Here is a 21641-nt window from a genome sequence, read left to right as displayed (position 1 = left end):
TTCAGTTCTAAGGACGGGGTCAGTAGCCTGAGCGTTCCAGCAGCCACACGTGCCAGCTGGTGCTCCCTGCAGGAGGGCAGTCCCAGATTACAGCCCACTTACCCTCCAGTACTCTTGCCTGGAAAATCCCATGGACGGAGGGGCCTGGTGGGGTGCAGTCCATGGGGTCGCTAGGAGTCAGACACGACTGAGCGACCTCACTTTCACTTTTCATTTTCAAGCATTGGAGAAGGAAATGGCAACCCACTCCAGTATTCTTGCCTGGAGAATCCCAGGGACAGGGGAGCCTGTTGGGCTGCTGTCTATGGGGTCGCACAGAGTCGGACACGACTGAAGCGACTTAGCAGCAGCAGCAGTACCCTCCTCACCCAGGCCCCACAAGACCATGAGAAAGAAAAAGCAAGCGAAGCTGACATCCCACTCAAATTCCAATAAAGACACAACATGTAAAAATAAGCCATTTTTATTAAAAGTTGAAAAGTTTTCAAAGTTTATACATGCAATCAGGTAATTCCAACATCAGGTGAATCTCTAAAATCACTGACAAGCAAATACACACTGGCCTGGTGACCACGCACCAGCTCTGTGACCTGCTCAGAGTTCGTCTGTGGACTCGGCCTGCTCGCTCGGAGGGAACCCTGACACACTTACCGGCATGTCCCTGTTGCTGCCGCCCCCCGGGACTGGCCTGATGGAGACGAGGGAACATGCCTGCCACGTGTCAGCAGAACAGCGCCGGGCTCTGCTCCACCCCGCAGCCGTGCCCACCAGGACCGGTGTGTCCAGGCAAGTGACTGGCAATGAGGTTCCCAAAACCGGAGGCTTGTTTCAACAAAATCTCCCCACCTGAGCCGTGGGCCAATTATGACAGCATACCTGGGAATGCTAGCCGATCGAGGTGGCTTTTTGCAAGCTCCCGGGGAGCCGATGCTCATGGAGGTGGACCCACCACAGCCCCTTCTTTCCCCACTCTTACCTTCTTAGATGCCGTCCTGGTTCCGATGTGAACATCTGGCATGTCGACGCATTTCTGGAGTCATGAGGCTTTGTTTCTATCACCGATTTGTGAAGGGTTAAAAAAACAGAGCACCCAGATTTCATAAAAAAATTTATTTTCATATAAAAGTGCCAAAATATCCACCAACGTCAATCTATCTCAACACCAGTTTACGCTAGTCACCCAAACACAAGCCTCTTTATTCACATTGTTTAGACTCGAATCCTTTTCATACGTTCCCACAGTAGCTCGAGTCTCTCGACAGTGGGAAGTTTGCATTCCTGTTCGCTGTGCTAGTCCATATGTCCAGGTCCATGTAGGCACGGAACGGGTTAAACCCGGGGTAATACTCCTTGCACATGACTGCCTGGTTCTCCATGTGAGCCGAGTGTTCCGTGGTGGGGTTGATGGCGCAGCAATTCTCATACACGTCGCTTTGCGGGGCCCAGATGGAACCAAAAAGTCCAGACATTGGAGACAAGCTTCGGGTGCTTGTGAGGTAGGGCTGAGGCATGCACGAGGAGGGGGGAGAAAGGAAATATGTAAAGAAATAAAGAAGCCTTAGAAAGCAATGTCAAGGCTGACTGCATCCTCGGGGCTGCCGCAGTGGAATGGACCCCGGCCGCCTGGATGCCACCACACTATCCTCAACCACCTTGGTGTCTCTAACTCCTTTACTCAAACAGAAGGTCATGAAATTCCCATCCAACTAGATAAGCTCATTTCAGGTCGAATGCCCTCTATCTGTAAAAACGCGGTGGAGCAGGTGTGACCTGGGGGTAGCCCTCCAGACCCACGGGTGACCCTGCCTGACCTTCCTGGAAGGTTCATCTCCTCTCCTCCCACAGGCGGAAGGTCAGCGGGGCCACAGGAGCCCACCTGCCTCCCGTAGGGCTTCCTGGCCCAGGTGCAGCGTCACTGACAACCCTCTCTCCTTGATGCGGTTTAGGGCATCCTGGCTGCCAACGTCTGCAGGCCCCCGTCCATCCGCCCACTTGGGAGGCCCCTGCAGAGAGGAGCTAGCGACCCAGGGGAGCAAACCAGGCTCTGGTGCATCTGAACCCAACCCTAACCCAGGATGACGGGGGCGGCGGAAGAACCCAGGGCACAGCAGGGCAGGCGGCACTGACCGGAGAGCTGATGAGACTGGCGTGTCCCCAGGCGGTCGGCACGCTGGGGGGGCTGCCCCAGGCAGACGGGGAGCTGTGGTCAATGAAGTCCGTCTGAACCTCAGCAGGACAGGGGAAGCCGCTGGGGTAGTTCATGCCTTCTGCAAAGAGCGGAGACATCAGCAGAGCAGAACACAGTTCAGGAGAGAATGGAATTCTCATCCTCAGGCAATAAGCTTTCAAGGACTTACTGTGTTGACAAGTTAAAGACAGACATAAAATAATTACTCCATGAAACACAGCACCTGGTAAGCCCTCAGTGAGGAAGTTCTTCCTCTGGGCTTCATTTTCTGTGTGTGATAATCTGGCGGGACTCTGTAATATACAGAGTACGCTGTAATACTGCTATGCTTTATAGTAGTAAATACTACTGTACACTTAGAGTGTCATGGTTCTTTCTAGTCCTTAAACTTTTCTTTTATTGCCTGTCATGCCAACGTTGGCCATCTGCACATACACCACATGCACTGATAAAGGCAGGAGAAGACCAGGCATTTCTCAGACGGCAGTAAGAAGGCATAAACACAGCCTCACGCACAGGAAGACAGCGACCACAGCACCCCCTTGTGGTTGCCATGCAGCACTGCATGTATCAGAACCCAGATACGCACAAGCATCTGCACATCAACACAATTGAGCACAAGCATCTGCAATTCATCAGTTTCCCCTCCGTGCGCTTTCCCTTCCTTCTGCAGCGCTATCCAGGGGTGTAAGAGTCAGAACATGCTGAGGAACAAGCACGTGAATCATTCTACCTCCCTTGGGACTTGTCTGCCTGAAAAGAGTAACTAACAGGGAAAGACCCAGCCCCCCAACAGATAGTGCCCATTCAGGTTCACGTAGGTCCAAAAGGCCCTGTTCCACCGAATCTGAAGGACTAAACAGAGCAGGGTTATTTGTACATGTCCCCAGACCCCTGGGTCTAGCAGGCTTTTTGAGGCCATATAAAATTACAAAGGCAAGCGTGCACCCACATGAAGGCTCAGCGGACAGCTGGAAGATGACTCTCAAAGGCACTTTCTCTGCAGCTAGCGCCCTAAGTTGGAGAATGCAATGGCACCCCACTCCAGTACTCCTGCCTGGAAAATCCCATGGATGGAGGAGCCTGGTAGGCTGCAATCCATGGGGTCGCTGAGGGTCGGACACGACTGAGCGACTTCACTTTCACTTTTCACTTTCATGCACTGGAGAAGGAAATGGCAACCCACTCCAGTGTTCTTGCCTGGAGAATCCCAGGGACAGGGGAGCGTGGTGGGCTGCTGTCTATGGGGTCACACAGAGTCAGACACGACTGAAGTGACTTAGCAGCAGCAGCAGCAGCGCCCTAAGTACACACACCCTTTCGGCTTTGACTTTCTGAGAATAAAAGGATGTCACTGGGACTGTCCAAGCAGCTTTACCTTCTGGAAAGGCATTGTAGTCGTTCAGTTCCAGGGGGCAGTACACACTGGGAAACTGGCCTTCACACGTGGCGTTCCAATCAATGAAACTGCTATAGAAAACAAGGGGTCTAGTTTCAGAAACAGGATGTCGACAGACCAAGGAAAGAAAGAGGAAAAGGATCTTACTGTCCAGCATCCTCATCACTGCGAGTTCTTCAGTTTGCGAAAATAAAAAAAGAAGTTTATCGTCACAGGATCAAAGACCAACTCCAGGCTCACCACCAACAATACAGTGCGGCAGGAGGGACGGCTGGGACCGGACACCCCCCCTCCCTTCTCTTACTGGATTACAGCTGCTTTACGTCATGTGAGTTTCTGCTGTGCGATGACGTGAACCTCCGTGCACATACACGTACCCCCTCCCTCGGGGGCCTCCCCCGACGCCCCAGCCCACCCACTAGGTCACCACAGAGCACCGAGCTGAGCTACCACGGCTACACAACAGGGTCTTTCTACCTATTTTTTCACGGTAGTGTATATACGTCAGGGCTACGCTCTTACCTCGTCCCCCGCTCCTTCCCTTGCTGAGTCCACAGGTCTGCTCTCTACATCTGTGTCTCTAGTCCTGCCCCGCAAATAGATTCATCTGTACTATTTTTCTAGATTCTATATATATGCGTTAATATATATGTTTTTCTCTGACCTACTTCACTCTGTATGACAGACTCTAGGTCCATCAAGGGGACGTAATTAATGTACAGCATAGCGAACACAGTCAGTAATGCTGTAGCACTCTGGTGAGAGAGACAGAGGTAAGTCTTTATGTGATGATGATCATTTTGTAACTATAAAAATATCAAATCACCATGCTGTACACATTGATTATAATTCCAAAGAAAGTCAGAGGTAGAGTTTGAGCTCTTGAGTCCAGTGAGTATTTGGGTGAAAGGGGAGCAGGGGAGCTCTTTCTAAATGAAGCAAAACAAATAAATTCTGCATGGATAGGGGAATGGATCAAAACCTGGCTTTCAGTTTGCCAGAGAAGTACTTCCACTCAGACTGCAAAAACTTCTCACCCCTAGTTAGGTGTACAGCCATGTAAGCAGGACTAATATTTGAAAGAAAACTGCTCTCCCTTCTAACTAATAGCTATCATATTCTGAAAAAAAAAAAAAAAAAACCCAGCCAGGTTTGTGAAGTGAAACCAGAGGCAGGATCCACGGCTGTGGCTCTGTCTGCAGCAGGAGAGCCAGATGCCGCTGGGGGTTCGGGCACCCACTCTGGGACTCTCTCACACCCGCGCTAACGACCACCTCCGCTGGCCAGGCCGGCACTCAGCTCCCGTGAACCGCGCCATACAGAATGGGATTCTCGGTAGATGCTTTGATCCCGATTGCAATCTGGATCTTCATTACAGAACAAGAAAGTAACAACTTTGTAATAAGCTGGAGCCCCTAAAAAACCTCAAATGGATTCTGATAAAACACAGATATTAACATTTTCTCAAGTGTTCATCATCAAATGATAAATCCAATGGTAAGTCTAAGACGCGGCCATTGTGTAACTATTTTTCAATACGCAAAATATTCGATCTTTAAAAGCTTTAAATGTGTTCAAGATTAATGCTGTGGAAAACAGAAATTCCTGTTCCGTTAGCGAGGAGGAATTATGACGGGCTGTTTTTGTTTTTTCAGTTGTTCCTTTCATCTTTTCCATTTAAAAAGGAAAGCACTGGTGTGGTTACTGGCTTCCTTCCGGGCTTCCCTCAATTTCTGGCTTACAATTTCTCAGACATCGCAACTCAAGTCCGAAAGGCAGATGGCAACACCCCGCCGAGAGGCTGCGGAGGAAGCCGGGTCAGACTGCGGCGAGAACAGGCTCCCAGCCCCGCCCCGGGCGGGAGAAGGTACCTGCTGGGCACCCAGGCTGCCGTGAGGACCGGCTCCTAGCCCCGCACGCGGGGCCCCCAGGCCGCGGGAGCACGTACCTGCTGGGCACCACAGGGCGTGAGGGCAGCGCGGCCGGCCTGCCGCTCTCCGGGGCGCACCCAGGCTGCCGTGAGGACCTGCTCCCAGCCCCGCGCGCGGGGCCCCCAGGCCGCGGGAGCACGTACCTGCTGGGCACGGCGGCGGGCGGGGGCAGCGCGGCCGGCCCGCCGCTCTCCAGGGCGCAGCCGAAGCCGCCGGTCACACACACGGGCTGCGCGGGCCACAGGTCCCCTGGAGCACAGAGACCTGTGGGAGAGAGCAGCCCTCTCAGCCCCGCTTCCTGCAGGGCACGCACCTCCTCGCCCCCAGACAGCACCCCCACGTCCCCCACGGGCCTGCCACGCCCAGCACCGCGGATAACGAGGTCACGGGAGTGACTCCTCAGCATGGAGGGCCTGCTTCCTGCAAAGCCCCGTCAGGGTTCCAGGACACGGCCATGAACAGGCTGACGTTCAGGTGAGCAGAGACACAACAGGCAGGAAGAAGCTGGGGCAATGGCGCCGTGACAAGAGACACGTAATTCTGTGGCAGAGGAGGGGCGGCGGCCTCGGCCCCAGGAGGCTCAGGGCGCGGGGGCGGGGTGGACATGAGTGAGCCCCGCTGTCCAGAGCCGCCCCCACGCCTTCCTGGGAGGTACCTATCCCGGCTCCCCCGTGCTGTGGAAGGCCTGCTTGCGGGTCAGCCGACACCCGCCACGCGGTTCTGAACCGTCTCCTAAAGCTGCCCCGGGGAACCCAGGCCTCTGCTCCTCCCAGCCAGCACCTGCCAAGACTTACACGGGCCTCCACCTTCACCACCACAGCTGCTGCCCAGCCATCTGTGGGATGCACGGAGAGCTGGACGGACAGACACACGCCACTGGTTGGTGGCAGAGATTAGAGACAAGCTGGCCATCTGCACACAGGCCGGGCCTCCACAAGGAAAGACTAGACTCAGCTGTTGGAAATGCACTCGGGACCGAAAGATTCACCAGCCAGCCGGCCACACGGGGGCACTGCCTGCCTGTGCTCCTAGAGGAGGCGGGTCCACCGTGGGGGCCCAGCGTGTGGACACAACACTCACTTTGCAGGCATCCTATGAGCCCTCGGGGAGCTGGTGGTAATCACCCGCCTGCAGACCTGGAGACGTGCAGCTCAAGATGGTCCCAGTGACCCTCCAGCATTTAAAGAAACACCACTGGAGACGACGTAGCTACCACAGCAGTGGGGGTACCTCAAAGATGAGGCCTGCCTCCTAGGACCACCCTGGTGCTTTAGGGCTGGCTCAGCGGCTGGGCCCAGACCCTGTGCTCAGTCCTGAAGGGCAATGCATCCTGTCCCGAGTCCTGGTGAGAGCCGCTGGAACCAGAGGCTGGATGAGCTGATGAAGAGATCTGGTTCCCGTTCTGTCAGTCAAATTCACCAAGAACTGCTTCTAGAGTCACATGCTCACGAGCAAACGAACCAGCGGCCAGGACCACACAGAGATGAGGTGCGTGCGTGCTGCTGTGAGACTGTCTCTGGGGGTCTCAGGCGTCTCCACGCCCCCGAGAGGGGGCTCTGGCCGCCCACATTCTGACCTGTCTTTCCAAGGACAGCCACTGAACAAGGTCTCAGGAGATGTGGGGAAGGTCTCAAGTGTAGAGCAAGGGGCAAGTCTGCTTTGTCCAACGTGATAAAGACGTCATCTCCTACCTATTATTAAAAACCAAAACACGTAGGTTTCCTAAGCGTGGGGCTCCCTTCCTGTAACGCGACCACAGAGCACTGCAGGTGCAGGTGGGCCCTGGGTGCCCCCCACATCACCCCTCAAAGTCTGAGGACCTGCAGAAGTGTGCTTATGAGGCTCTCAGGCTGCTCGTTGTGCTAAGCATCCTGTGCCTCTGACCCAAGCCTCCTGTCCTCTGGTAGCGTCCAGAGAATCACGGCAGGCAGGCCTGAGCTCAGGTGAGCACTGCAGACCCCTCACCGCTCTCCACAGTGACGCGATCCGATTCAGACCCAACACCACCCTCTGGCTGCAGTACTAAAAACAGACGGTGAGGTGGCAACACATGTTGACTAGGCTCACTGTGGCGACTGTTTTGTAAAATGTACGTATATTGAAACCTGGAGGCGGGCACGGCAACCCACTCCACTATTCTTGCCTGGAGAATCCCATGGACATGACTGAAGTGACTTAGCATGCGTGCACACACATACATTGAATCACTGTATTACTTATATGCCAGAAACTAATAAAATGCATGTATCAATTATACCTCAAAAGAAAAAACAAAAGATGAGACAGTGAGGGGAGGTGAGAGCAGAAGCAGAGACTTGTCAGGAGATTGTGGTGATACCCCACGTGAAAAATAACGGTGGCTGAGAGGAGATGTGCTCAGACTCTGGGTCTATGTGAAAGGCAGAGGCTGAGAGGTCAAGGATGAGCCCCAGACCTCTGCCTGAGCAACAAGAAAGTGCGAGTGGGAGGCTGTGTGAGGAGCAGGCTGAGGAGGGAAGTGTTCAGTCTGGGACGCCCACAAAGCCCCAAGGACAGACAGCAGACGGCAGCTGGTGGTGCGGGGTCCAGGCCGACAGAGCAGAGGTGGGGCCATCAGGGGGCTGGAGGGGGACTGCACCAGGACCCCCAGGTCACAGCCTGAGCAGAAGGGGCAGGGTGGGCGTGGAGACTGAGGACAGAGTGGGGCTCACAGACACAGAGGCAGCGGGGCCCCAGACACACAGGCATCACCGCACAGCCAGCCCCGCAGCCTCAAGGAGGACGGGAGGCTTGTCAACAGGCAGATGCTGCTCTGAGCGGCTCTGCAGAGACTGCCAGGCCCGGGAGGCCAAGGGAGAGAGGCTGCTGCTGCATTCAGGCCAGGGAGGCAGGGAGGCTCCCAGTGCTTCTGCTGTGCAGAGGGGGCTGCCCACTTGGAGAGAGCCCGGCAGCGGCACTGTGACACATGGGCTGCAGCAGAGGGTGGAGGACAGGGCGGGCGGAGCTTCTGAAGGCCTCTACCAGCTCCTCTCTGCCCCAGGCAAACAGGAGGCCTCGGCAGAGAAGACGGGGCAGAGCGCTGAGTGTGGGAGTGGGGAGGGTGGGGTCCACAGCGGGCCGACCAGTCATGTGTGCTGTTCTCCACTCTCTCAGCCACAGGCAAAGGAGCCGGAAAACCTGGGCAAAAGCATGCCTGTGGCTGTGGAGGTGCGTGCAGTACAGGGGAGAAGGCTCAGCAGGGATGTGATAGCGGGGCAGAGGGCAGAGGCTGGCATGGGGGCTGAGGGGTGGGGCGGAAGAAGAGGCTTGAGATAGGCCCTGCAGACAAGGACTATGAATAAGGGCAGTTTCTGCAGAAACTAAAGGGCCTAAATAGGGATTTTAACAGGTCACCAAAAAGTAAAGTAAGCAAACTTAATTCAACATTCAAAAAACTAAGATCATGGCACCTGGTCCCATCACTTCATGGCAAACAGATGGGGGAAAAATGGAAACAGTGACAGGTTTTATTTTTTTGGGCTCCGAAGTCACTGAAGATGATGACTGCAGCCATGAAATTAAAAGACGCTTGCTCCTTGGAAGAAAAGCTATGACAAACCTAGACAGCATATTAAAAAGCAGACACATTACTTTGCCGACAAAGGTCTGTGTAGTCAAAGCTGTGGTTTTTCCAGTAGTCATGTACGAATGTGAGAGTTGGACCACAGAGAAGGCTGAGTTGAAGAATTGATGCTTTCAAACTGTGGTGCTGGAGAAGACTCTTGAGAGTAGTAAGAGACTCTTGAGAGAAAGGAGATCAAACCAGTCAATCCTAAAGGAAATCAACCCTAAATATTTACTGGAAGGACTGATGCTGAAGCTGAAGCTCCAATACTTTGGCCACCTGATGCAAAGAACTGACTCAATGGAAAAGACCCTGATGCTGGGAAAGATTGAAGGCAGGAGAAGGGGATGACAGAGGATGAGATGGTTGGGTGGCATCACCGACTCAATGGACATGAGTTTGAGTAAGCTCCAGGAGATGGTGATGGACAGGGAGGCCTGGCGTGCTGCAGTCCATGGGGTCACAAAGAGTCAGACACGACTGAGCAACTAAACAACAAAAGTAAACTGCAGACTGTTAACAAAGACGAGGCAAAAACGCACTTGAAACACATACGCACAACAGGCAGATGAGAAAAGATTCTCCAACTGACAGAAACACACAGGAGAAAGTGGGAGGCGTGCCTGCTTTGACGCAGGCTTTCTTCTTCCTCATCATGAGCTAAATCCTCTCTCCCCTCTATCACCTCAAAGAAAAAACCTTTCTAAATCTTGTCTCAGAGAACTACTGAATTTAACAGTATTTTTTTCATAGAAAACACTTATTTTTATTGGACTCACAAATAACTTATATCTGGTGATAATCGGACAGCCTCACGGAGCCTCCTCCTGCGTTCAAAGTTAACGTGCTCCACTGCGCCGAGCAGCCTTTACCTTACACCAGGGACACGAGCAAAAGCAAGAGGTAGACGGTGCCCCTGAGGGTGACCAGCAGGCGTAGCCTGAGCCTGGCGAGGCAGGATGGAGGCCCAAGGAGAAAACAGGAGACGTGAGACAAGGGCACGAGAAGGGATGGGAAGGAGAGGGGAGGAGGAAGAGCGGGAGGCCTCCGGGACAGACCCTGGGCGGAGCGGCTTTCCTTCCCACCAGCCCCAGGTCCACGCCCCGGCCACTGTCCCCACCCGTCCCCACTGTCCCTGCTCAGAGGGGCCGTGGAGCTCAGCATGTGGCCTTGGCTCATGCAGGGAAAGACATGGGTGTGGTCGACGTGGCTAATGGAGGTACTGGACGCTCGGTCTGCTCCCTGCTTTTCCGCCCTCTCAGATGAGAAGAGGAACTAAAGGCAGCGGCAGACCCCGTTGAGGGGCTCCACCCCGCTCTGGGGCCACAGGCCACCTGCGCCTTCCCTTCCAGGAAGGAGGTCAGGGTCCTAGCAGAAGGGGCCCCAGGAACACCAGGGTGGAGGGCAGGGATGCTCAGGAGCCCAAGGTGGGGGCCTCGTCCGGCCTCACTCCCAGGCCGGCTCCGTCCGCCCTCAAACTCCGTGGCCAGCAGGGTGGCGTGGACACCTGAGCAGGAGCAGGAGCCACGGGCCTCACCTTGCTCTTCAGCAGCAGCAGGCCCAGCAGGGAGGCTGGGGCAGGGAGCATCTGCAGGCGCGGGGAGGCCGCTCACATCGCTGAGGGAGAGCAAGGAGAAGAGGAGCCGCTGAGTGTCTGCAAACAAGTCTGACTGGGGCTTGACATAAATCCTTCCCCACACCAAAACAGATAGATACTACAGACGTGAAGGCATACACCCAAAAAGGGCTGAAGGATATTAGATTCCTAAGACCCAGCCAAGTCTTGTTTTAATAAACAGCACCTGCACAACTTTAACTAAAGTAGCTCAGACGCTCTGCAGTTCCCACTCGGCCTCCCTGCAGCGGGCAGCAACCTTCCACCCTGTGCTCATTCTCTACCCCAAAGAGAAAGCGCAGAGCTTTCCTCATCCAATTTCATTTTTGTGACATCCCCCTGTCCCGTGGCACCTAAAACCTATCTGCCCCCTCACTCTGAAACTCAATCCACCTTACATACCCTACCCCCCTCACCCCGCTCAGTAAATGGGCTTGTTTATGTTGTCTGAGGCTGTGGAAATCATCACACAGTGAAGCTGTAAACATGTGATGGTCTACTAGGTCCTTTCACATTTCTAAGAACCATCAATGCTGTTTTATTTCAAGTCCCAGCAGAGTACCTGGCTCCCATTCTTATTATAACTACTGTTCTTTCTACTTTCAGGACATAGAATTTTTCTAACACAGCCATATCACTGAAAGGACCAGGGATACCAGAGATGCTCCTGCATGAATGTGTTATCTTGGAAGGAATGTATGTTTTAAATTATTAATAAAACCAATTCTACTCTCATATCATTAAAAGGTTTTCCTATTTTTAGCCTGCAGAACTGAAAACAAAGAAGAAACACACAAAATAAAAAAAAAACAAAAAAGCAGTACTTGAAACATATTTATAAAAGCTGGAAAACCAAACACTTACGTGGGATTGCAGATGTTACGAGAAAGATTCAAGGAGATGGGAGCTTCAGAAGAAAAGTCATTTTGTGAAACACTGTCTCCTGCATAAAAACAAAAAGATGATCAGAACTTTTTATAAGCATAATTCAACTGTATCTGTTCTGCATTTAAGATGCAGATTGCTAACATTATTGACCTCCTTGAGTGACTTGTTTTTCACTATTCACACATCCAGTAATTTTTTAATTAAAAAACCTTTAATGTATAAATATATATAAAATTGGGATCATACTTTAAAAACACTTTCTGCTTTTGGTCTTCTACATGATTATTATATTGGGGACATTTTCCTGATATTTATTATGCAATCTCCAAACACAAGGAAACTGCACCTAATGCCCTGCGTCACAGGAAGGCATCAATCACCGTTCTCTCTTTCTTACTGTGGGCCGCATCCCACAGGCAAGAGCTGCTCTTCTGTTCTTGTTCATGTTAAGCACCAATTTAAAAACACCCCACTAACATCAACAGCCAAACTGCCTTCAATGGCCAAGAACACCAAGCCCACCACAAACAAATACTGCAATCCGCCCTGCACCCAGGCTGCACGCGCTCCCCATGCGGGGGGCGTCGTGCCTGCTCAGGAGGGGACTGGAGAACAGCTGATGACTTATGTGTAAGACACAGGACAGTCACAGAGAGATGTCTGCTGTATGCAGGTGGACTGAAATTTTATGGGGGGGGTCACTAGGCAAGCAGTGCCTAAAAAGATGCCTGCAGGAGAAGCCAAAAACGAGAAAAAGGCTGAGAAGAAAGACGGAAATAACAAGTAGGTGGCTGTCTCGGTTTTTATGGGATCAGGGTCCTGGTCCCCAAGACAAGAGCTTCTGTTTAGGTATCACTGTCGGCAGGAGAGAGCGCAGAGGTCTCTATGAGGAGCAGGAGGCTGGGAAAGGGGCTGGGCTCTGGGAAGCCATGGGTTTCTGGGTGTCCAACAAGCCATGTGACCTCTCCGGGCCAGACACTTCGGGGCCAGGGAGCCAGCCCCCACTCATGACCACGCACACACACAGTGAGTGCCCCCAGGATGAACCCCTGTCTCCCTGCTTGTCCTGGTAAGAGCTCAACCTGTGCCATGCTGACTGTAACAGTGGAAAGAAGTGGATTAAATCTTCACACAGACACAGAGCTAGAGCAAACCACGCCAAGCGAGAAGCTAACAACGCAGCATGCTCCCTGAAGCACGGTCTCCTTTACGTACGTTAAAGACGATTCTCTACTTTGTTGATGGATGTATGAATGTAAAATAAAACACAGCGGACAGTGAGTCTCTCAAGGAGGGGGAAGCGGAACAGACTATGACACATTACATTAAAAAAATGAGGGTAAATATGACAAAATTAAGAGTTATTCATTCTAGGTGATAAAAATATAGGTGCTTCGTTGACATTTCCTATATCTGTAAATTTTTCAAAAATAAGGGAGGACCACTGTTCATAGCAACATTAGTAGAGTACTCAAACGATAGAAAAATCCAGGTGTCCATCAAGAGATGAACAGCCAGATAAACTGTGCTATGAAAACACAATGAATAGTAACTCAGCCTTAAAACGAAGGAAACCCTGGTCCATCACAATGGGGATGAACCCTGAAGACATCACACTAGATGAAATAAGCCAGTTACAGAAGGCCAGGTATGGTATGACTTGACTTACCAGATACTAGAGTATTCAAATTCACAGACAGAAAGCAGAGAAGTTCACAGGGTTGCAGGGCACGGGGAAGGGAGAGCTGTGGATTTATAGGTACTGAGTTTCTGCTTGGGAAGGGGAAAAGGTCTGAAAACGGATGGTGGCAATGACTGTACAATAATGCGAATGTATCTAATGCCCCTGAACCGCACACTTACAAATTGTTAAAATGGTAAATTTGGGTTTACATGTATTTTACCATAATAAAAACATGTACAAGTGAAAAAATAAACATGGAAGTTCTCTGAGCTGTTTTCAAGATACAAACTTAAAATAATGATAATAGAGTGAGGGAGGGAAGGAGGGAGGAAGAAAGCACAGGGCTTCCCTGGTGGCTCAGGGGTCAAGAATCCGCCTGCCAACGCAGGAGACACAGGTTCCATCCCGTCTCTGGGAAGATCCCACCTACCACAAGGCAATTAAGCCCGCCACAACTTCTGAGCCTGTGGTCTGGAGCCCAGCAGCCGCATCTACTGAAGCCCCGGCACCCTAGAGCCTGTGCTCTGCAGCGAGAGAAGACGCCAGGAAGAGGAGCCCGTGCACCGCAGTTAGGGAGCACCCCCCACCAACCCGACTACAGAAAAGCTTGTGCAGCGAGGAAGACCCAGCACAGCCAAAATAGGTGAAATAGATAACAAACATTAAAACAAAAGCAGAGCAAAGCAAACACTGGACGCACAGCCTTCTGTGCCTGGGCGGGCCCTGCGCGGGCGGGGGAGGCCCCTGGCGCAGCCGCGGACTTACCGGGCAGCAGGCAGCGCGGAGGGCCCACGGCCGGCTTCCTGTCCCCGTCCGAGCTGCTGGCGCTGCTCCAGCTGCCCCAACTGCCCCGGCTGGCACGCACGCTGCCTGAGGAGCTGCCACAGTCTGAGCCGGAGTCTGAGCAGGACTTCTCTGCGCCCTTCTTCCCCGGTTTCTGAAAGTAACCCTCTGCGGGAAGCGAGAGAGGAGCTGGGCCACTTCCAGAAGAGGAGAGTGCCCGGGTGGGGAGGAAGGCAGGGCTCGGCTTCAGGCCGCGCTCCCTCTGCCCCTCCGGCGGGAGGAAGACGCTCCCTGAGCCTGAGGACTGGCCTGAGCCAGCCGCTGCCGACCACACGCCCCCACACTCCGCGGGCGATGCACGCCATCGGGGTGAGGCCGCCAGCAGCCGGGTGACGTCAGCCTAACAATAGTTCTGGGAACAGCAAGGATTTCTCTCCAGAAAATCAAGACTACTCTCCTTGGGCTGGAGACATGGAGGTCATTTCTTCTATTCAAATGTCTAAATAAAACTGAATCATGTTGCTGTACATCTGAAACTTGACACAACATTGCAAATTGACTATACTCTAGTAAAAATATTTTTTAAAATGTTCATCTCGCATTTCAGAATATTATTTACGTGAGGGTGGGAAGAACCTCCAGGAAGACCACAAAGACCCAGGTCTGGGCAGACCCACGTGTGCAGGGCAGGAAGGCGAAGCCCATCAGGTCTGTGTTCTGGGTGCAGCCCGGTGGGCACATGGCTGGGAATGTGGGTGCTGGTAGGAGGATCGTGACTGCCCGCTCTACACCCCACCCCGGTGCTGCCACATCCACGGCTGTTCCTCTCCCGCTCTCTGCCCTCCCTAGATGGTCCCCGGCACCTCCACTGCCCACTCCTGGGGGCACTACCCACTCCTCTGCCGACGGCAGCCGGCTCTGCAAGAGGTGCCTGCCCCCTGGGGCAGGGGCGGGAGAACAGCCACTGTTCCCCCCTGGCTCTCCCCGGCTCCCCTCTATCCAAGGGGGTCCTGTCTCGAGCAAGCACCCACTCTTCCTCCGGCCGTCTACATGACACCATCGAAAATGGCCAGATTTCAGGGGTGTGGAGGTCAGAGGGACAACGTGAGGGCTCGGGAGAGCCTCAGCCTCCTGTCCCATCCAACAGCTCTCCATTCAGGCATGACGACACTCTGCCTGGGAAGTGATAACCTCTCACCCCGGTACTTCCCCACGGAAACAAGCCCAGCAGAAGTGGGTTCGTAGCTCAATGCGGTTCCGTACCTGCCTCTCCCTGCGTGGCAGGTAAGCTGCTTCCAGAGCTGGCACCTGCTTTGCATGCTTCCCCAGGGTTTTCCTGGATACGCCAGTTCCTTACGTTGATGTCACTGCTCAGCTCAGACCTTTCAAACTCACTGCACACCAGCTTTAACTCGCTCTGGTCGGAAGGCCTGGAAGAGCCACGGAAAATCCCGTCTGCACGGTATCCTGCACACACACATACCTGCTCTCCTTGAGAATGAGCAGAGGTGCGAGTATGAATCTGTGACAACTCAAGCCCTCTTCTCTCTGGGGGTGATGATGAGTAGGGCACAGAGATCAGGAAAGACAAGACTTTGCCATTTTAGAACCAGAACTAAGGTGGAGTTCATTTACTCGCTTTGCATTTTACAGTGAGCGGAGTGAAACTGCACAGGTTAAATGAGTCGTCCAAGGCCAACTGCTAAGTGGCAGGTGCAGGTCTAAAACCCACAACTCTCGGCGTTTCTTCCTCGGACTTGGTGTAAAACGACTCTGGGTGGATGATCCTGCTTCCTGGTGTCTGGGGGAAGGTCTCGGTGTTAACTTATCTTTTCTCATTCATTCATTTAGCAAACGTTTATGCAGTGACCACCACGAGTCACATATTGTTAGGAAAGGTGCAGTATCTATAAAGAAGAACATTTTTTCCCCAAGGAATTCACCGTCCCACACTTACATCTCTCTAACTAGACCATGAACTTGAAGGAAGACCTGAAATACAGGTCTTATAAATGGAGACACAGAACTGTGCTGAGAACACTACAGGAAGGCCTAGGTGCTTATTTCACACAGTCCGACTTCTGCACCTCACGTCAGGTACGACTGCAGGATCTGAGCGTGAGATGGAGTCGGTGGTCTCCCTGGTTTCTGAGCACTCAGGGCAAAGAGTAGAGACAGAAGCAGGAGCCACGGGAGCAGAACGGCCAAGAACCGTCAGCTACATAAGCATCACGTGCTCATCTGATCACCTATAAGATACTTCACAGTTATTCTGTAATAACTTAAATTTGTTTCTTTCGCATGTCAGAAATCTGCTTTCAAAAATATATCTTAACATTCAATTGATGAAATTCCGCCCTCACCTTTTATCTTTGTGTGTGTCCATATCAAGCAAATACACCACTTTAAAGGAACCACATAAGTCCATCAACTTTTTATGAGAATATAAGGGATGACTTTCCTTTCTATAGGAGACCACATTGCAGCTTTCAAATAATGTAAGAATAATTACCCATGAAAATAGTATTTAACAATTTAATAGATCAATAATTACCCATCAATAATCTAACAGTGGGTATCTGTCTTTTTTTTCCTATTTGCATGCTGCTGATTGCAGGGCACAGAATCAGAGCCTAAAGGCCCCCGGGGGGTGGGGAGCGGACGACCCTAGTGGCCCAGGGGCTAAGACTCCAAGCTCCCGAGGCAGGGGGTCCAGGTTCGGCCCCTAGTCAGGGAGCTAGGTCCCACATACTTCAACTAAAGATCTGTGTGCTGGAGCTAAGACCCAGCACAGCCAAATAAATAAGTAGCTTTAAAAAAAAGGCCCCCTGGGGTCATTCGGCCCTCCTCCCCGTAAAGCAGGACACACAGGGGCAGTGGAGGGGCAGGGGGTGGGCATGTCACAGGGCTGCATCCCAAGGATCCAAACAAAGGACAGATGCTGTGAGCAACATCTAGGTGCCCCCACCCGGGGGTCCTGGCCGCCAAAGGGGCTGTTCTGCCAGACTTCCCTTCCAACCATGAGAGCAACTACCACAGCAACATGGACTCTTCTCCACACAAATGTGGAGCTGCCAGAGAACAATGGGACAGACACACATGTAACCACCTAGCTGAGCTCACAAGAAAGAGGAACCTCAGAAGCCAGTGCCCAACAGAAGACAAGCCAGAGGGCGGAGGGCCAGCACGGGAGAGCAGGCTCTGAGGCCCACCCGGACAGGGGTCGGGGAGCCTGTCAGTGAAGGGCAGCTCAGCATGTGCCCTGGGGACCTGTGGAGGGCGGGGTCCGCGGGAGGGGCAGCGCGGGAGAGCAGGCTGAGGCCCACCCAGATAGGGGTCGGGGAGCCCGTCAGCGCGCAGGGCCGCTCAGCAGGCGCCCCGGAGACCTGCGGAGGGCGGGGTCCACGGGAGGGCTCCACGTTGGGAGAGCAGACTCTGAGACCCGCCCAGACGGGTCAGGGAGCCCGTCAGCGTGGGGCCGCTCAGCAGGCACCCCGGGGACCTGCGGAGGGCGGGAGGCGCTCCGCACACGGAGTCAGGATGGACACACTATTGATCTAGTGGGGAAAACCCTCGAGCTGTGGAATTGATGCAAAATTAGGTTGAGAGAGCCACTTGTGGAAACTCAGGCAAATGGGATTCTCACAAATCCTGGTGGAACCTTCACTGGCAGATAACCAAGGTTTACCAACAAAAGTGTCTAACTGCCTGGGGTCACCTCTGGCTCTGGGTGCAGCCCAACCTCGTAGCGTCGGTACCTCACTTCCTGCATGGAAGAACCTTTCTTCCGCAAGACGGAGCAGAAGATCCAGTGCCTGGGGCCATTCTCGTTCATTATCAGGACCCCAGGCACCCCAGACAGCTCAGGGTCAGGCCGGGAAGACAAGCCCAGGGCTTTCTCTACCACCTGCTCCCGTCACTTCACAGGCAGAAGAACAGAGGCCCTGGCGAGGTGGAAAGGCAAGGTCTTCCCCTAAAACCTCCCATGGCTTTTTGCATTTTACCAAGTAAAATTTTAAAAATTTGTTCACTTTAAGGGGCTTTCAACAACAACAAAAGTAACCAGAAGATATGTTAATTTTAAGAATATTAATAACAACATATTTTCCTCTCAAAACACAAATATCTACACTCTCACATTATTGTATCCAACTCAACAAAAATAAGATTGAAATATAACCGCTAAATGTAAAATTACAAAGTAAATAATAGTTGAAAATTTAAAGGGATTGTAAAAATTACACACCTCAAGACCTGGGCAGCACCCCTTTTTTTGTTTTTTCTGCACATTCGATTTTTATTCCAATTTAAATTTTGTACATTTCCTTCTTTCTTCTCCTGAAGTGCCTTCTTCCTATAAGGATCTTCTTGCTAAAGAGGAAAAAAAGAAAATGTTAGTAAAGGCTTCACCTTTCTAATACACAGAAAAACCTCTGTGTGATTTTAACTTTTGAAGATTAACCCCATCTGAATTCAGAACATTCCAGAACTAGTGAACACCGAGGACATATATTTCTAAATCTCTAGTCTGTTTTCATTTCCTTTCTTTTTCTACCTCCTTCAACCTCTGCAAAAAGAAGAAAAACAAAAACAAAAAAAACACAAACTGTTGCCTATAAAATTTCTCAGGGGCTAAAAAGGAAAGACATCTGTTAGCAATTTATGGTCAGCTTGCTGTTAACCTCAACAGCAATAAATCCTCTGACCTTCACCTGTTTATTTGGTATGTGCAATTCACATGAATTACTACTGAAGAAAAGTCATGTAAAAACTCAACTTAGAGGAGTAATTTGTGTATTTATGTTTTTATTTGTTTATAAATGAACTTTAGGAGAACAGCCAAAACTCCAGAGAATACTCCAAACTAGTTTAAGCTTTTCAAGTAAACAAAACCAAGAATATGCTTGATGTTTTTAAATGTGGTTCTGAAAAACTTAAATTTAGCGTGAGACATACATATATTATATATCAATTTTTAAAATTTGGGTTTTTTCCTCTTTCAAATGTTGAAGGGCATGCATGCTCAGTCGTGTCCGACTCTGTGTGACCCTGTGGACTGCAGCCCACCAGGCTCCTCTGTCCATGGGATTCTCCAGACAAAAATACTGGAGTGAGCTGTCATTTCCTCCGCCAGGGGATCTTCTCGACCCAGGGATCAAACCCGTGTTTCCTGAGGCTCCGGCACTGGCAGGCGGATTCCTTACTACTGAGCCACCTGAGAAGTCCCTTAAATGTGAGGCATGGTCATATTTTTCTAACAGACCCAAGGGGAGGAGGGGTCCACTTGCCCTTTAAATAAGTAGCTCATCTCTTTAATGTCCTCTAAAACTTTTTTTCTTTCTTCTACCATGCTGCCCCTTTAAAAGCAGAAGAAAAATAAAAGGTTTCAGATGCCTGCATGTTACATGTCTGGGGCAGTGAAAGCCTCATGTATCTATCAAAGAAATATGATAGATATCACTACCATAAACGAACACTAGAAATAAAATATTTTTAAACTGCGTATGTGGTGGGATTATTGTATTTTTGCTATCTTTAACCTTTACTCCCCCCCCCAAATAAGTATTAACTTTTTCCTGATTCTGAGAGTACTTTTAAAACATGGCAGCCAAACACACAAAGTCCTATCCTATAGGACTTAGTGCCGAAAAGTTTGAAACTAAATAGACACACTAAAGATGTGTGGTCAGAGAAGGTGCGATTTTAAACATCAAATACAAAACACTTTTATTTGAATATTGCTCTCTTTGCAACTTGTGGTCAGGTAGGGGAAAAGCAGGCTCCTCCCCACCTCACTCTCCCCCTACCCCACCACAAGTTGGAAATACACAACACAGCGGGGATCTGAGCCTTTCTGTCCCAGGGTCACCCACAAGTGAAGGGCCAGCTTCTAATGGAGCCAGAAGGGCGAGCTGGGCCAGAGCCGCTCTGCTCCGTGGCCGCCTTCTTCATGCAACCTGGGGAGCGGCGTCGTGGCTCACAAGAGGGGAGCGCCGGAGGGCTACCCCAGAGGGAGGGCTGCCTGTGGGCTTCAGGAGAGTGAGCCTCAGGAGAGTGGGGGACATGCTGGTCAAGGCGTCCACAGCAAACACAGGAGCGGCAGGGGAGAGGGTGCGTGTGTGTCTGTCTGTGTGTCTGTGTGTGTCAAAGAGAAGCATCAGGTGGTGCAGAAGCAGGTGGCCAGGGTTAGCTAGGGGAAGACAGGCCAGCAGTTGAGGCCGCAGGTGGAGCTGAGGGGAACCGAAGCTACAGACTGTCGGGAAGCGGGAGGAAGACAGGGACAGCGGGTCTCTGGTTTTTGGTGGTGAGGAGGCAGGGCTAACCAGGGTCTGAAGAGTCCATGCAGATCTGAAATTAAGTCTCTGAGGCTGAACCGCCTGACCTGAACCCCACTCTGTGTGACAGGCTCAGTCATCCTGGGCAAGTAGCTTCACCTCCCTCTGCCTCAGATGGCCAAGTCTTCCAAAAGGCTGTTGTGAGGCTTCAAGTACATGACACAAAGTAAGTAGCATCCGTAAGACTGAGCTGTTATCATCATCATTGTTGAATTACCTGGTCTTCCTGAATGAGGGACAACTTAACTGACCACAGGGTGGGGAAATAAAATTTCCTAAGCTTTAATAATAAAAGCAAGGGAAGAAATAAGAAATCACAGACTGCACAAAGGCATTCTTAAAGCTACTGTACATAAGTCAAATAAAAGGAGCGAAGGGCAAACTACGGGAGAAAATTGTTTTACTATTTGACAAAGAGTTAACACCTTCACCTATGTCCTCAAAGAAAACAAGGGGCGGAAAAACACATTCAACAGAGAAGTGGACAAAGGACATGAAACGCAAGTTCACAAAACAGAGAAGGCCAAAAACACGAAGAGTTCCTCCAAAATGTTTAATAATAAAGCATGTCTTTAGAAAAGACAAATTATAGACCAACTTGTATCTCATCTTTCCATTTTGGCTTTAAAAACACAAGTGTGTTTACACTGCGTGTTTATGCCTGCAAAGACAGGGACAGGCCAGGGGTGGGGCAGTGCTCTCAGCAGGGCGAGCAAAACTGGCTTGGACATTCACATCTTAACTTAGAAAAAATACAAATTTTAAAAAACATCAGTGGTAGGATCTTAGATAATGGTATCTTGTGTTTTTCAGAATTTTACAAAAAGAATGAAGGAAAATCCTTACTTTTCTCTAGTAAGAGATGCAAACTGAAATGAAAAAATGCAACTGTTTACCTATCCCACTGACCAAGATTTTGCCAAAGAACAGTGCTGCTGAGACGGGACTAATACGACCTTTGTCATGCACCCTGCACGAAGGGAGACAGGCACCGCCTTTCTGAGAGCAAGCTGGAGGTACACGCGAGGGACCCTGACAGCTGATACTCTTTAATTCTATTTCTAGAAACCTATAGCAAGGATATACCAGGTATACGGGCCAGACTTAGTTCACCATCCTGTTATTTATGAAAATAAAAAGCTGCAAACAACTCTAATGTTCAACTGCAGGGAAATGGTTTGGATTACAGCACAATTAAGTGATGGAATGTTATATAACCATTGAAAACAAAGTTC

At 51.1% G+C, this 21641-nt stretch overlaps 1 protein-coding gene across 1 annotated transcript in view; it reads right to left on the bottom strand.

Moving 5' to 3' along the window:
* Nucleotides 1-492: 492 nt before the first annotated feature.
* Nucleotides 493-21641, bottom strand: part of TMEM131L (transmembrane 131 like) — a 173321-nt gene continuing 152172 nt past the window's right edge. The window contains 9 exon segments of the mRNA XM_070386671.1: nucleotides 493-1502; nucleotides 2128-2267; nucleotides 3567-3655; nucleotides 5662-5782; nucleotides 10639-10718; nucleotides 11581-11659; nucleotides 14054-14239; nucleotides 15335-15501; nucleotides 18318-18442. Coding sequence (XP_070242772.1) covers nucleotides 1227-1502; nucleotides 2128-2267; nucleotides 3567-3655; nucleotides 5662-5782; nucleotides 10639-10718; nucleotides 11581-11659; nucleotides 14054-14239; nucleotides 15335-15501; nucleotides 18318-18442 — 1263 coding nt within the window. The 3' untranslated portion in view covers nucleotides 493-1226.

Source organism: Bos mutus, chromosome 17, assembly GCF_027580195.1.
Source record: "Bos mutus isolate GX-2022 chromosome 17, NWIPB_WYAK_1.1, whole genome shotgun sequence".
Lineage (NCBI taxonomy): Eukaryota > Metazoa > Chordata > Mammalia > Artiodactyla > Bovidae > Bos > Bos mutus.
The sequence above is the reverse complement of the archived record's forward strand: the minus strand, read 5'-3'. Positions and strand labels throughout refer to the sequence as shown.